Consider the following 17190-nt stretch of genomic DNA (forward strand, 5'->3'; position numbering starts at 1 on the left):
GCTGCTGATTACTTTCTGAGACCTGGGGTGTAAAATGTGGATGCTTAAGATTGCAGCCCTTCCCCAGTCACTCACAGTCTCTTGTGGTTTGACAGAGACTCTTTTTTTTTTTTTAATTTTTATTAGTGAAACACCATGAGGTACAGTTACAGACTTAGAAATTTTTGTGCTTGGGTTTCAGTTATACAATGATCCAGTACCCATCCCTCCAGCAGTGCCCATTCTCCACCACCAGTGATCCCAGTATCCCTCCCACCACCCATCCCCCCCACTCCACCCTGCCTCTGTGGCAGGTCATCCCTTTTGTTTTCTCTCTCTCCTTTTGGGTACTGTGGTTTGTAAAAGAGGCATTGAGTGGCACTCATGTTCGATCTATAGTCTACTTTCAGCATGCTTCTCCCATCCTGGGAGGATCCTCCCAACACCCTTTACTTGGTGTTCCCTTCTCTGTCTGAGATGACTTTTCCCTGAGCATATGCAGCTGGTCTCCAAGCCATGGAGTAAACCTCCTGGTACTTATCTCAACTATTTTTGAGTGTCAGTCTCCTATTTTGTTACTTTAATATTTCCCAGATGAATGCAATCTTTCTGTCTGTCCCTCTCTTTCTGACTCATTTCACTTAGCATGATACTTTCCTTGTAGTACCACTTGTATGTAAATTTTCATGACTTCATCTTTTCTAACAGCTACATAGTACTCCATTGTGTAGATGTACCAAAGTTTCTTGAACCAGTCATCTGTTCTCGGGCACTCAGGTTTTTTCCAGATTCTGGCTATTGCAAACAGTGCTGCAATGGACAAACAAGTGCAGATGTCACTTCGACTATACTTTTTTGCCTCTCTGGGATATATTCCCAGGAGTGTTATAACTGGGTCAAATGGGAGCTCAATTTCTAATTTTTTGAGAGTTGTCCATACTGTTTTCCAAAAGGGCTGAACCAGTTGGCTTTCCCATCAGCAGTGAAGGAGAGTCCCTTTCTCCCCACATCCGCACCAACACTGGTTGCTTTTGTTCTTTTGGATGTGAGCCCGTCTTTCAACAATTGTGATAGGAAAGGCATGTGTCCTATAGATGTTCCAGAAGAGAGACTCCTAAGCTCATTTGCAAAGCCTGAAATATCTTTTTAAGTTCTACTGTAGTTTGATTATTTGTGACTTGAATTAGGAAACTGGGGAGTGAAGTGGACTTTCTGTCTATCTCCATTCCAGAATCAGACTTTGGGGTTCAGTAGAGTCTTTGAAATCAGAAGTTAATAGTATTGTGTCTCATTTGTGCTGTTACGTCCACTCTGATCTATGAAGAATGCATAGAATTATGGGGAGGTAAAGGACTGAGAACGATGACAGTCTCAGAAGACATGTTAGAGAAATTCAGGTGAATTATTTCTTCACTTTGAGGTGATCTTCCAAGCGTTGATCAGGAAGCTTGGGAGTCCCTCTCATCACTCTGAACCCACTGAACCAGCAGTTTAATGCAAGACCCCAAGAATACTGTGCCAGTTACCTGAGCCTCCCCTTGTAGTGCTCAGGGACCATCTGGACTGCACCTGGAAATGTTTGGGAAGCCAGCCAGACCAGTCAAAGATCAGACCAGTGTCATTCACATGCAAGACAAGTGCTGCCCTATCTTCCTGGCTCTCGTAGTTGTTTCTTTTTTTTTTTTTTTTTTTTTTGCTTTTTTTTTTGGGTCACACCCAGCGATGCACAGGGGTTACTCCTGGCTCTGCACTCAGGAGTTACTCCTGGCACTCAGGAGTTACTCCTGGCGGTGCTCACGGGACCATATGGGATGCTGGGAATCGAACCCGGGTCGGCAGTGTGCAAGGCAAACGCCCTATCCGCTGTGCTATCGCTCCAGCCCCTCGTAGTTGTTTCTTTACTAAAGAATTTTCCGGAGCTCCTACTAGGCCAATGTGTCCTGTTCTTCCTAGTTAATACTGTACTTTGTAGTTTGTCTGCGGTTCTTTTTTTGAAGCTTGGAGCATTTTATCAGATTATTATACAAAGCCTACATAGAGAAACACTGTCATCACCAATTTCTAGCTCTTAAACCTATACACCTGTATATGTCTCTTAAAATTGATACCACATTCATTTATCTTTTAAGGAAAAAATAGCTGTTATTGGGCAGGGTGTTTTCTTCTGTTGATATGCCGTGAATAGTCTCTACTGGATATGGTAGAAAATTTGAGAAAGGAGTAGGAGCAAGGACTTGGGTGCCAGCAGATCCCTTTTAGATGCTAGATTATATATATTCAACTTTTACATAAGGTTTTTTTTTTAAAGTGTTAACAATCCTGTAAAGGGGATAGTTGGTTATAACTGTCTTACAGATAAATAAATTGAGGGTCACCTAGAGATAACCCACTATGGGAGATACTGAAATCGAACAATAATCTGTCTTCAGCCAAAGGCTATGTTTTATTTTGAAACAAAGTTTTTCATTTTGAACTTTCTTTTTTTAAAACATATATCAGATTATTTTTATAAAATTAATACACGTATGCTGCTGGTGTCAAAAAAGTAGCAGGAGGACCGCAGACTCACCTTCAAATGTAACTTCAAATGTAATCTTGATGCATTTCTTTCCCATTGTTGTATGTAGCATTATGGTTACTCACTGTAGTTGAGACTAACTATATGTGTATGTAGGCTATTCATGTATACATAACTATAAAATTTAAATCCTGCTTCTGAATCTCACAGATGCACGCTTTGGTTATTGCCTTTTATTTACTATTTAATACTTAAATTTTCTAATTGACATAGTGAACCAAGAGTCAAAAACTTCACTTGTATTTCTTTAGTGCAAGGTGCCCTGGCCATAAGCAAGTTCCTTGATCTTCCTGGAACTCAGTTTTCTCATTTTTTAAAGAGGGAATTGAAGCCTGTTTTGAACCTATGATTCCACAAAGTTATCTGGAGGCCGGATGTAGGGGGCACCATCAGTAGACATCGTAGGAGACAACGGAGAAGTCTCAGTAAATATCAGTAAACAGTCATTATCTTCACTCCCCCTTGGTTTCAACCCAAGCAACTGGGTTTATAACTGATTTGAGATTCAAGTATATATGGTAAAAGGAGCTTAACATATTTTTTTTTGTGGCAGAGTATTGAATCAGATGATCTTGAGAGTCAATATTTTTGTGATTATCTTCTGTGATACCTAAGTAGTTTTGTGTTACTTTTTTTAAAAAAAATGTTCATCATCTTTTAGAATAGCAGAATTAAGCAGATGTACCATGTTCTTTCAGGTTATCTTTGGAGACCTATCTACATTAAGAGAATAATAGCCATATTGAGCAGTGTCTAAAGCACAGTTGAATTATTTCTTAGAAAATGCATTGTTGTAGTAAATGTAAAACATCTCCCTTTTATTTTATCCATCTTAAGTCCAATTTAATATGTTTTTTTTGTTTGTTTTGTTTTTGAGTGATGCTCAGGGGTTATTCCTGTCTCTGCACTCAGGGATCACTCCTGGTGGTCTTCAGGGGACCATATGGGATGGCTGGGCACTGAACATGGGTCTGCCACATGCAAGGCAGGTGCCTTCCCCACTGTTCTATCGCTCCCACCCCAATTTAATGCTCTTTAGGTGAAGTCTAGCCAGGAAATACATAGTGACCTTTAATGCACGCTTGAAAGCCATATGTGTGTGTGTGTGTGTTACCAGTATCTGATTTTCCATTTTTCCTTTATGCATGTTACAGTTTTTCACTTTGAGGGAAATGTTTAGGAAGTCCCAGTGTCTTAACTTCTTCTCTTGCCTCCACAGAAAGAAGAATCCTCTTCAAAAATGAGGTGAATTCATGCTCAGGCATTTGGGAACCCGAGACAGCTTCATGAGGTGTTTAAAAACTGCCCTGACCATCTTGTCACACAGGTCTCTGCCATGAGGCCCAACAGGACAAAGGTGCCAAGGAGGGACAGTGTCTGGCTGGGGAGGAACAGTGACTGCTGACCTGTGGGAGCAATCGGGGACTGCATGTTTCTGCCAGTACAATGAAGGAAGTGGTTTATTGGTCACCCAAGAAGGTGGCAGACTGGCTGCTAGAGAATGCCATGCCAGAATACTGTGAACCTCTGGAACATTTCACAGGCCAGGACTTGATCAACCTCACTCGAGAAGACTTTGCAAAGCCCCCATTGTGCCGAGTGTCCTCTGACAACGGGCAGCGGCTCTTAGACATGATAGAGACCCTGAAAATGGAGCACCACATGGAAGCACACAAAAATGGCCATGCCAACGGGCACCTCAGCATTGGCACCGATGTCCCTGCCCCTGATGACAGCTTCAGTATCAAGGTCAAACCCAACGGGATGCCAAATGGATATAGGAAGGAGATGATAAAGATCCCCATGCCAGAACCCGAGCGCTCACAGTACCCCATGGAGTGGGGCAAGACATTTCTGGCCTTTCTTTATGCACTTTCCTGTTTTGTTCTCACCACAGTGATGATCTCGGTCGTCCATGAACGAGTACCTCCTAAGGAGGTGCAGCCTCCACTACCAGACACGTTTTTTGACCATTTTAACCGGGTGCAGTGGGCCTTTTCTATTTGTGAAATTAACGGCATGATCCTTGTAGCACTCTGGTTAATGCAGTGGCTGCTCTTAAAATACAAGTAAGTAAAGCTAAAACTCAACTTTTGCGATTGACAGTTGGCGCCGTTGATGTCTAATAGTCTTTATTTGGAAATGAAATTCTTTAGGTAGTTGAAATCAGAGTCTTCCCTTCCTTCCCTCTCCTTCCCCGGCCCTCCAGGCCTCCCCTTTTTCTTTGTTCTCACATACCCTTGAATCCACTTGAACCTCTGGCAGCGTTGAAGAAGATGCTGTGTTACTGCTTCCCTACACAGTGATGGACAGGATTGTTGAGATGGTCTTCTATATTTTCACTTCCTATCAGCAGAAACCCTTAAACACCTTCAGAGAGCACAGGCTACTGAGCCACGATCTGTTACCCACTCGTGGCATTACAACCTATCAAATAAGTCACACACAGCTGGCCTGTCCCCCATCAATGACTAAAGAGCTTTTCACAGAGTGACTCCGGCTGTTGGGAAAGTGGGTTCTCAGGGAATGACTTTGTTGAGGCAGGTGAAATGCTGAGGAAACTGCATGGCTTTCAACCAACTAGAATGCAAAGCAGGATGTAACTATTCCATTCAAGTTTCTCGGGATTTTCAGAAAGCATCATTTTCTGGTCTCAGGTAGATTCAAAGTGGCTTTTATTCATTTATTTATTGAATCCCTGTGAGAACAGTCACAAAGCCTTTCAGTTCAAGTCTCGGTCAGTCATACAATGATCAAACACCCGTCCCTTCACCAGTGCACATTTTCCACCACCAAGAACCCCAGTATACCCCCTCCCACCCACCTGTGTAGCAGATTTCCACCTCTCTCTCTCTCTCTCTCTCTCTCTCTCTCTCTCTCCCTCCCTCCCTCCCTCTCTCCATTAATCACATTACAACAAAAGACCCACCACTGTTATTTGGAATTTTCCCCAACATTCAGACCTGCCACAAAGACATCATTAGATAATTTGTTTTCTGTTGCTGATTATGAAGAGCATATGATGTCATGTGGCCACAATAGCGGCCAAGCAAATTTGGATTTCTGATATTTTAGTAATAAACCTAGAGGGATTACTGCCAGAAACCCTTGGGTTCCAAGATTGGTATGTGTGCATCTGGGTTCATAGTCGGTTTCAGATCTCAAACTAAACTCATCACCGCTTCCCTCCAGCAAGCTGTCTGCTTGGGGAGTTCGTGTTCGGCTAAGCTCCTCCCTCTAATCATGGATGCCTTGTTTTCCTGTTACCAGAATCATTCTGGCTTCAATACATAGGAGCCAGAAATTGGTTTGTTAAGGCACTGAAATTCTATGTGCATGATCCACATGGTGGGTTGAAATATTAAGAAAGTGATCTTTAGTCAAGAAAAAAATATGCAGACTGAGAATTTGTGCTGAACTTATTTATCTAGCAGGAATGGTAAGTTTTTTTTTTTACCCTCTGGTCTATTTCATCAAAACTGTATTCTTTCCCCCTATAATTATATACCTGCAGATGGATAAGAGCAGCTCTGACTGGTTGCCAAGAAGGACTATATTAGCCTTTTATAAAGGAAGTTATTTAGTTGGTTAGTGTTCATGTGAGGGTCATTTAACAGTCCTAGAATTTAAGCTGAATTTTAAAATGAAACATTAATTTGAGCAGCCTTTGATTTGGAGGAAGACCTTTTCCTGTTTTCTTTACTTTTCAGAGTTTAAGCAGACAGCTTTAGACTTCTGAAATGCGAAGAATTTATTAATTGCGTTTTTTCAGGTGCTGAAGTTCAGTTTTTTGTTTTTTATTCATTTATTTTGGCTGTAGGGCCACACCCAGCTCAGTGCTTAGGGTTCATTCCAGACAGTGCTCAGGGGGTTGGGCCATGCTCGAAAGCAAAGCTAGGGCTCCTGCATGCAAAACATTTTTGTTTTGTTTTTGTTCTGTTTGGGGGCCACACTTAGTGACACTCAGGGCCACTCCCTGGTGGAACTTGGAGTATCATGTGATGTCTGAGATTAAACCTGGGCCTCCTACATGATCATGCACTGTAGCCCTTTAGAGTTCTCTCCCTGCTTTGCTTTGACTTGGAAACTTCTTTTCCTAAAGGTCCATTTGAGAAAAATACCAGGACTTACTTTCTTTTTGAAGCAAATTCAGCTCGAATTGTTTCCTGAAAATTTCCTCGATTTAATTGTCTTATTTACAGGGTTGATTTCCCCAATTTTTTATCAAAATTCTTACATGCAAGCAAATCATGTACTGCCTTCAAAGCATAATATTGTGTGAGTTCTACCCTACACAACGTCATCTCTCACAGAACGGTGGCTTTCTAATAATGTCATTCTTGTTCTGAGAAATCTCCTAAGCATAGGGTGAATGTCTTTAAAGTGTATCACTATTTCTATTTCTCTTAGCAGGAACTTTTCCTGGAATCTGTTTCTCTTTAAGCTTTCTAGCCTTTATGCATTACGGTATGTTTTACCAGCGCTGAGTCATTTATGTATTTGAAGTGTTCAGCATGAGTTAGCAACATTAAGTGAATTGGTTAATGCTTTGGGCGCAGTGAACCCAGAGCTAAGAGGCAGCTTGCCTGATTTGGGGCCCTGTTCTTCTCCTAACAGACTGGGTGATGTGAGTGACACTCCTTGTCCGGAGCCTTGTGTTTTTTCAGGATGAATTAATGACCTCTCAGTGTGGTTGATTTCTGTTGTTTATTCTGTACTGCTAAGTTCCATTTGTCTCTAATGTTACTGAGTAGACTAATTATGTTTGAGTGTTATTAGCTAATAATAAGACATTTTTCCCCCTACATTATATCTAACTCAGATTCTTTTAAGTTCTCTCTCTGGTTTCCACCTTGGCAGAAGAGCAATCAAGGACATGAAGCTGATTGTTCTCGTAATAGTCATAAGCACCCCTAGCCCTGTGTTTTTTATGGGGTCCATCCCTGGTTTTCTAGGGCCCTCTACTGGAAGATACAGTTTGACAGGCCCGCAGTGGGTATTGGATGAAGAATCTTCTCCTGATGCTTGTGAAAATTTAAATGTTACGTCTGGTCAGAGAGACCCCGTGTTTTGAATTCTTTGGCTGTGTGACAGTATTTATTCAGTCTGTTGGGGAAGTGGAATAATCTTTATACAATGGGCTTCTTCCTGTGTTTGTGCTGGACGCTTCTGAGTCTTGTCCCTTCTCCCCAACCTCCACCAGAAACACATTTTATAGGGCTCAGAGGAGTTAAGTCTTTTTAGCTGGTAATTCCCACCCCAGGTGTTTTACTTTGATTTTAAATGTCTTGGAGCCCTTTAAAAAAAATCCACCTGTTCCTTTTGCTTCTGTAAGTTTTGTTTCATAGAGAAGAATCAGAAGCTGAAACTGTTAGAAGATGATATATTGGAAAAAGGAAATCACTGAAATTTGGGTAATTTTCCTCAAAAACAAAACGGTCATTCATACGCTGAATTCGTGACATTGTGACATTTGGTTCTATCCTTATGTTGTATATAATTGTCCTTAGCTGTTCACCATAAGTTTTAAGATTAGATGGTACTTAAAAAAGATTTTGGGGGGCTTACTTTCATTCTTAATATCTCCCCATTATATCTGTTTATATCCATGTGCTCATACATACATACATTTATCCACGTGGAATTTCCATGACATTGTGAAGTGGAAAGCAAAAAAATAAAACCTGTCCTTAAGAAACTTTTCTTTTTAAAATTGTGAATAATGTTGTCTCCCTATTTAGAATTGGACTTTCAAGCCACTGACTAGGAAAAATTCCTGGAAAACCTCTGCATTTGTGTCAGACTTCTCTGCAAAACAGGTATCCCTTTTCAGAAAGCATGATAAAGAATATGTTAAACGTACAAATTTGGGAAGGACCTTTCATGCATGGCTAAACCAGGGCCTACACAGTGGCACTTGTGTTGAGTCGTGTGGCTCAGAGCAGTCTCAATACCTTCGAAAAAACGTCAAGAAACAGGAGTATAGAATTTCCACTTCACGAATCTGCTAGCCAGCAGCGAAATCATATAACTTAGTATGGTAATCAGAGGTACCTAAAACAGGAGTTGCCATCTTTTTCTTTCCAATTTCTTCTCCCATTTTACTGAGCAGTGGCATTTCCTAGAGACCTAGGACTCCCCAGTTCCTTATATACAAATAGTCACCGAGTTGTGTCGGTTCTAATTTCTGATCTGTTACCTCTTCCCATGGTTTTCCAATCTGCCCTACCTCATCTCCAGTACTCCACCCCACAGTCTCCCTCGAACACTTCCAGTTCCTATCACCTTTCATTGTACTTACTGCTACATTCTAAGTTCTCCAAGGCAGGAAAAAAAAAAAAGAAAACCGATCCCAATCTGTCATGCAACTTTGTATCCCTTTGCCTCAGACAAAGTCTGGCAAGTAGAAAGTGTTCATTTAAAATTCTTTCCTGTATGCTAGGAGTATTCAGAAACCCCTGAACTCCTGATGGAGCTTATATCCTGACAAGGGTAACGGGATCAGGAAACTGATGAATATCTAATAGCAGGTAGGGATAAGGGAGTGAAGAGAAATGAAGATGTGGATAAAGTTAGAAAGTGACAGTAAGTGTAGAGTCTCAGACTTACCTGGACCACTGGAGCCCCAGGTGGCAGAATGAGTCAGGTCCTGGGGGCATTGTGGGATCTGAGCAGGGTTAGGGATCTGTTCCAAAGATGGTATTCAGTCAGTAGAGGCAACGAGATGATCAGATTTTTTTTTAAAATAAGTCACTCTGGCTGCTATATAAAGAACGGGGAAGCGCTACCGGGCATAGGGGGTGAGAGATGGGTGATGGGTGCTGCCTAGGATGTCATTGATGTCACCCAGGTATAGGGTGACTTCAGCTTTAACTCACCTAACATTTGACCAGTGATTGCATTTTTGTGTTAGTGTGATGAGAATTGATTCTCTCCAGAAGTGATGACTTCTAGTGCATGCAGAGCTCCTTAACTTGAATAATCATAAGGATAGCTTCCATTGTGGGAGTTTTTGCATACAAGGGTTTTCTGAGTCTCTGTGAATTCCTGAACTTTTTAGTGGAATTTAATGAGGAGAGAGAATTCACTAATCAGGGAGCTCTTACAGCTTTACTTGAATATCGTTTCATTGCACAGCAAAGTCTCATCACATATATTTCCATATGAGCATTTTTTACCATGACTGCTTTTGGATTGAATATTTGCCCAAAAGGAGTAATGTAGGTCTCTTGGGGGACAAGGTAGTGTATCTTGTCAAGACAAATTAAATATTACAGGATGTATTTACTCCTTGGTTCCCATAGGTATGGATCATTGAGGAGTTCTTTGAAAACAAAGGAAAGGAACCAGGAAGGGAAATGGTGCTGGCAGATTCTACCTGTCACGGCAGATTCTGCAATGACAGCTCTATTGAGAGCTATTTCTGGGATCCTTGTTGATCCCACAGGAAGGAGTAGATAGAATATTCCAGTGTGGGTTGCTGGGATTGCACTCTGGGAATATTGAAATGGAGTTTTAGGTGACTCACAATATTGTGTGATTTCTCAAGGCTACTTTGGGAAAGATTTATTTTGATTTTAGTTCTTTCATAAATGCTCTGACCTTAGGGAGTTTGTTTCTTACTTAGAATGTCTGCCTAATAGGGAAGTTTATCAGTAGTGTTGACTCTTCTGTGAATGGGATCTAGTTTCCGGAGAATGTCATCCTTGCATGCTTTAGCTGATTGGCAACTGCAGAAGAAGATGGTTATCTGTGTGTGTGTATATGTGTGTGTGTGTGTGTGTTTGTGAGTGTGTGTCTTATGAAACATACTGAACTTTCTTCTTTTGACCCTATTTTAATTCCATCATTGTTTCTTTTCACAGAAAAGTTGATTGGGCCAAAATCCTTATCTCTTTCCTCTTTTAATACCCAAGAGAATTGGTAGCCACAGTTATTTTTAACATTTTTTCCAGTTGTTTTTCCATCTTTTAAGGTCATGATTAATTAAAGTTCTTAAAAGCTTCTGATACACATTTGCTATAAAGCAAATGAATGAATCTCTAGATTCCTACTCAACTGTTTTATTTCCATCCTCCAGAAGTTGTTTCTTTTTTTTAATTTATTTATTTGTTGAATCACTGTGAGAACAGTCACAAAGCCTTTCAGTTCAAGTCTCGGTCGGTCATACAATGATTAAACACCCGTTCCTTCACCAGTGCACATTTTCCACCACCAAGATCCCCAGTATACCCCCCGTCCCACCCACCTCCCACCTGTGTGGCAGATTTCCACTTTTCTCTCTCTCTCTCTCTCTCTCTCTCTCTCTCTCTCTCTCTCTCTCTGCTGATCACATTCAATATTACGACAAAAGACCCACCACTGTTATTTGGAATTTTCCCCAACATTCAGACCTACCACAAAGACATCATTAGAAAATTTGTTTTCTGTTGTTGATTTTGAAGAGCATATGATGTCGTGTGGCCACAATAGCGGCCATGCGAATTTGGATTTCTGATATTTTAGTAATAAACCTAGAGGGATTACTGCCAGAAGCCCCTGGGTTCCCAGATTGGTGTGTGTGCCTCAGGGTTCATGGTCAGTCAGAAGCTAGAGGAGGCATTTGAGGGTGGCAACCCAGAGCATTGTCATGGCAGGGAGCAGGGCTGATTCCACCCCACATCCCATAAAGCCCCTTGTGCCTCCTCAATGCAGTCTCATACCTGACTGTTACTTAGGCCCTAAAAGATGCAGGCCACCATGTCGCCGCCAGAAAGGGGGACAGGCAGAGGGACAGGCACCCTTCTCCTCCCTGAGCGGCATAGCACCATAGTGAAATACAAAGTCCAGATGTATTTCGGTTGGCCATTATCTTTTGTTCAGATTTTCCCACCACCGTTTCAAGCCTGATTTTCAGGGAGAAATGCTAGATCATTTACTTTCCATTGATCACTTTGCATATCAGGAAAAAAGAAATGTAGCTCGCTGGGCTCTCTGAGAGGGTTGGAGGAATCGAACCCAGATCATCCACCTGTAAGGCAAATGCCCTACACGCTGTGCTATCTTCTGTATTTTTTTCCTCTCAGTAAAATACCTGTTCTTGAAAATGTTATTGCCTGGAGAAATTATAGCTTTGGGGGTACCTGCGTCTTTACTTTAGAAGTTGATAAACTATGTATTGCTCCAGTAATAAATCAAGTGTGAAATTGTGTCTTCCCTACCCTTCCCTTCTTTCTCCACATCTCTTTCTTGCTTACTCAGTCCCTTTTCTTCTTTGGCTTTTTCATCCATGTTATCAGAAATCATTATCACCCTCCTAAAGTGGCAGATTCTAAATTAGCTATCTGACTAACAATTTTTTTTTAACATGCTTGTGTCACTTGGCCCAATCAACACTTTAAGTGAGTATTGGTGTGTTATTCTCTCTCAGTGAAGATAACAGACGTTGGAGGAACGCTTGGCTTGTCCAAAGTTCCCCATGGACTATTTTGGAGATTGAATGCTCTTCAGTGTAAGCCCAGGCTAAAATTGCCCTGGTACAATAGGTACTTGTCCTCCCAAAATAAATTTCCTAGCAGATATAGTGGCACAGTTTGATATGTCACAGACAGGTAGAGTGAAAGTATTGTGTTCAGTGTTTGGTCACCAGTTCACTGTTATGTGTCCTGTCCAGTCTTAGACACAAATGCACTTGCCGCGGGATGTACCTAACAACCCATGTTACTGTTCCACCTTAGTTTGTAGAGAATGTACTTCTGTGCCTTCAAGATATGACTTGTGTCTGCATCCAAGCAGAGGTCTGGAAATTCCTCTCTGCCACCAGCTCCAATAATGCTTTTTCACTAAGGACAATAGACCACGAGTGCCTAGCCTCCTTCCTTCCTTCTGTCTCTCCCCCCTTCCTTTCTTCCTTTTCCTCTCTTTCCTTCCTCTCTTCCTTCTTCCATCCTTTCCTCTATTTTGGTTTTTGGGCTATACCCAGTGGTGCTTTGGGGTTAATCCTAGTTCTTATGAGTAATCCCTGGTGGTGCTTGGGGAATCTTTATGGAGCTGGTGACTCAGATCAGAGTGGGCCACATGCAAGTCAAGGGCACTAGCCCTGGGCATTCTCTCTGACTCCCCCAACTTGATTCTTTTCCTCTTTGATTCTACAAGTCTTCTTCCCTTTGATTTTAACCCATTACATATGTGAACTGCACAGCCTGGCCTGAGATTCTGTCTTCTTCTCTTTCCTGGGATCTCTCCACCGCATTATCTTCACAGAGTCTCGATCGACCTCCTCAGCTTTCATCTCCTTTATCTGAGGTGTTATTTGGAGTGGGAAGAATGTTGTCAAGCAAAATGAGGGATTCAATGACAGGACAATAGCTTTCTTTTTCTTTCCATTTTTACTGTAAGGTGGTCTTGCCTATTTTCACCTTTTCCATTTTTATCAGTTTATGCCCCAAGATCCAACCATATACTAACCTACACTCTAGTAGATGCAGAGAAACTAGCTTTTCCTAGTATAGCTCCTTAATTTTAGTTACTATAAACTTAGTTACTATAGAAATTTAATTTTATAAGAGACTTTTTTTTTTGCATCACACCCGGCAGTGCACAGAAGTTACTCCTGGTCCATACACTCAGAAATCACTCCTGGTGGTGCTCGGGGGACCATATGGGATGCTGGGATTCGAACCTGGGTCGGCCATGTGGAAGGCAAATGCCCTACTGGCTGTGCCTTTGCTCCAGCCCCCTAGAAGAGACTTTTTAACTAAAAGTTAGGACAAATGGGGGGAGAGGGGAAAAGCACAGGTACAGTAAATTGCAGTTTTGTGAGTTTTTGTTTAGAACTCTAAAGAAATTAAATGATGCATCTTGCTTAGAGACAAGCTAGAGGGTAAAAAGAAAAGTGACCTATGTTACCAGAGATGAATGATGCTAACATGTGACTCATACCCCTTTTGGTATTTATCATATCCCTTTTGGTTAGTATCATATTTGCCTTCTGTTTCTTAACATACTCAGGGACTTTTCTCTTTTCCAGTTTCTCTGCAAAATCATCAGGGTGTCTGTCTATTAATTCACAAGCTGATTTACAAAGTCACCACATCTTTTGCCCACCAGTCTTTTCGTGTGGTGACTGAAACAGGCAGTAAGATATAATGTCGGATCATCTTATTTCCATAGTCAGTCACCTGCTGAGTGAATTTTATTGTTATTAGCTACTGTAGTCTCATCGTTTTCTTTTTCTGCAAAATAGTAATGAAAAATAATATCTTACTCCAGCATCATTGTGTGGGCTGCACGAGATAATAATATGTGTGAAAACCCTCGGCTGAATCCTTAGCAACCTCTTTTCCCCAAGGTTGGCTCATTCCTCATTTCAGCTTAGTAAATGGTATCTGTGTCCTTTGCCAATTTCCAGCAAACATCTTGATTTTATTTTTGATGCCTGCTTTCACCTCACAGCTTGTCATTTTATTAATTTCACCAGTTTGGCCACCTCTGCTGCTTCCCTAGATCACATCAGTGTTTTCTATCTCCTGGGTTATTGTAGTGCCTCTTGCTTCTCTTAAGTCACTCTCCAGGTTTTCTCCCCCATCACCCACCCACCACCTACCACCTTCCACCTCCTGCCTGCCTCTATGGTAGGTGCTTGTCTTCTCCCTCTCTCTCCCTCTTTCGCTCTCCCTCTCTGTCTCCCTCTTCATCTCTCTCTCTCCCTCCCCCTTTCTGGGCACTGTGGTTTGCAATATTGATTCTGAAATGTTATCTAGAATATCCCTTGTCTATTTTTAACCCTCAGCTCTCGTCCAACATGATCATTCCCAGCTAGTATTGTCATAGCGGTCTCTTCTCTATCTTACCTATCCTCAGCCTCAGCCCCACACACACTCTTGTGGTTAGTTCCAGCCATTGTCCAGTCTTCCTAACCCCCGTTTTCCCTGGCCATGCATATTAGTCTTCTACTATGTGTGTGTGTGTGTGTGTGTGTGTGTGTGTATTTTTTTGTACCAAGGAGGTCCTTCTTCTAAGATCTCCTACCCTTAGGCTGTGCACCCTGCTCCCCAGCTCCCTTGATGGCCAGCAGCATCCACAAAGGCCAGCCTCGAGTAGGCCTCTTCTTCCAGAGGCACATGGTCAGCCCCCCTCATACTCATTGGCATGCTACTCCAGCCAGCTGAGCCCCACGCTGGAACCCCTCTTTCCCCAGTGACACTCGTTTAAATTTAGCCATCAGCACGTACATAACAGGCTCTATATTTTGCTTAAGTACCTTGTTCATTGTATACACTCTCCACTAGAGTGTTTGCGTACCACAAGGCAGCTTTTTGGTCTGTTCTGTTCACTCACTATTTGATCTATTCTGTTCATTCCCAGAACCCAAAATAATGCCTAACACTTATATATTTATGTGACCAAACAATAATAGCAGCAGCTAACATTTATTGAGTGTGGCACTAAGCTAGTTACTCCACCCCAAATTCAATAAATGTTAACCACTGCGGCAATGTGCCTATTATGTTTTAGAAACCCCTTGTTAAAATGAAAGTGTGTTACATTTAAGTCTAGTCTATTAGCCCAACATTTTAATTGTGCAGTTCCATGCAGAGAGTACACACCTCTCTGAATGTGGTTCAAAGAGGGAGAAATTGATAGAGGGAAAAGAATGTAAAAAGAACTGCATCTCGATACACATATTTGTGTTATATAAGTTGTATTATATAAGTACAGATATTTGTATATTGTCTGTGTGCACACGTATGTGCGTATATCATTTTTGTTAACAGCCTAAAATACCAACCAAAAATGTTAACTCACTTTCCACATATGTATGCTGTGTAGTCATTTCTGGAAGGTAACTTTTAATTCTTCTAACTAAAGAAAATCATGTTGATACTGTCTTTCATATCTTGGTGAACAACTTTGGTTTTGTTTACTTTGTTTCACTATATATTTAACCTGAGTAATAATACTTTTTAAAGGTAAACAGTTTTGTAATTAACTTAATCAATCCATGCATTATATTGCATATAATTGACGTGGGACTTAGAAAACAATTTGAACCCATGTTTTGTTATTTTTGTTCTATCCTGGGCCACACTGACTGGCTCACGGCTTAAACCTGGCTCGGCACAGGGAATCCCTCCTGGCAGGGTTCCAGGGACTATATGGGACTGAACCCAGGTCAGCTGCACGCAAGGCAAGTTCCTGACATGCTGTACTATATCATTCCAGCCCCTGGACCACTAGTTTGTGTTTGTTTGTTTGTTTGTTTGTTTTTAACTTATATCTGTAGTAAAAAGAGCAACTATCTTAAAATCTAAAGACTAGGATCCTGCTGCGGCTCTTTCTCTTCATTGACTGATTTTGTGGTCCCAGGCTAGTACTTCAACTCTTTACACATCAAATTTTCCCCTGTAAACTGGGTTAATAATATGTGTTAACAGGAATGTGGTTAGGATAATTAATACCTATGATGCAAAGCTCTGTTTGAGTTGGATTTTGTAAAAGTAATGGGACCCTATGCATGTACATATGGATTTCTGGCCTTGTGCGGATCGGATCTGTCTCATCGAGCTATGCTATGCATTCGCTCTGGCACCCAGGAAATAGTGATGGAGTGGAGAACACCTTTGTGGAAAACACCTGTTTTTATTTTTCTGCTTGTTGTATAGCATTTCTTCCTTGACTTTGATCTATTTCACAGAGCATACAGAGCTTTGCTTGGAATTGTCTTTCCTAAATACTGAATTGGGCTCTGGGTTTTCATGGTCCCTTATCTGGAGCAGCTGAGACTCACCCAGACAGGACAAGGGGGAATCTCCAGGGATTTGTGACCCTAGTTGGATGAATTGGGCAGTCATAGCAAATGTTAGAAATAAAATGGAAATGTAGTAAGAGTACAGGAGGTAGAATTGCAGAGCACCATGGCTAGTCAATCCTGGCAAATATCGGAAAGAATTGGAAGGGGGAACGTTTATAGAAAGAAGCAGGAAAAGACTGCTGGAGGAAGTAAGAAGTAAAGTTGTAAAGCAAAGAACCACATGGTATTGCCAGTATGACAGGGACCATCATCTCACTGTGTCTGAATGATAGGTTGGGGAGGGACATGAAGGTGTCCTCTATTAGAAAGGATGGTACCCTCTGTTGGTAAGAATGGTGCCAATTTTCCTAAAACCATAAAATCAAAATGGAGTTCTGAGGTATTTGAGGGAATGAATATCATCTTCCAAGTGACAACAAGGCTTTCTGCAGTGGTATTATTTGGAGTTCATGGATGCAGCTATATTACAGCACACAGGATGATGGGAGAGACCACGAAAAGAGACTTGTTGGCAAGACTAGGAAACTAGAGTCTTAGAAGGAGTCACTCTGTCTAGAGAGGTAGAATTCACATCTCTAGACAGGTAGTGTGTATATATTAGTGGGGCCATGAGGAGTGTTTGAATTTAGTAGTTAGTGGTGAGCAACTGTTGCACTCCAAGTAATCCAAAGAGCTAGTAACTAAGAATTAAAGGGAGAAAAACATTTAATGAATGCTTTGGAGTTAGCTACAACAGAATGTGGGAATTTAGAGATCAGAGGGTGGAGGGGTGTCTCATTGACTCAGTAAATAATTTAGACTATTCATAGTCTCTTTGGCAAGCAGTGGAAGGTTTTTAATG

General features: G+C 41.5%; 1 protein-coding gene across 10 annotated transcripts in view; it reads left to right on the forward strand.

Moving 5' to 3' along the window:
- Positions 1-17190, forward strand: part of SGMS1 (sphingomyelin synthase 1) — a 309219-nt gene that overhangs the window by 259662 nt on the left and 32367 nt on the right. For all 10 annotated transcript variants that reach the window (XM_056120601.1, XM_056120602.1, XM_056120603.1 and 7 more), the window contains one exon: positions 3777-4626. In XM_056120601.1, the coding sequence (XP_055976576.1) occupies positions 4004-4626 (623 nt within the window). In that variant the 5' untranslated portion in view covers positions 3777-4003. The remainder of the gene's footprint in view (positions 1-3776; positions 4627-17190) is intronic.

Source organism: Sorex fumeus, unplaced genomic scaffold, assembly GCF_029834395.1.
Source record: "Sorex fumeus unplaced genomic scaffold, SorFum_2.1 ptg000043l, whole genome shotgun sequence".
Classification (NCBI taxonomy): Eukaryota; Metazoa; Chordata; class Mammalia; order Eulipotyphla; family Soricidae; genus Sorex; species Sorex fumeus.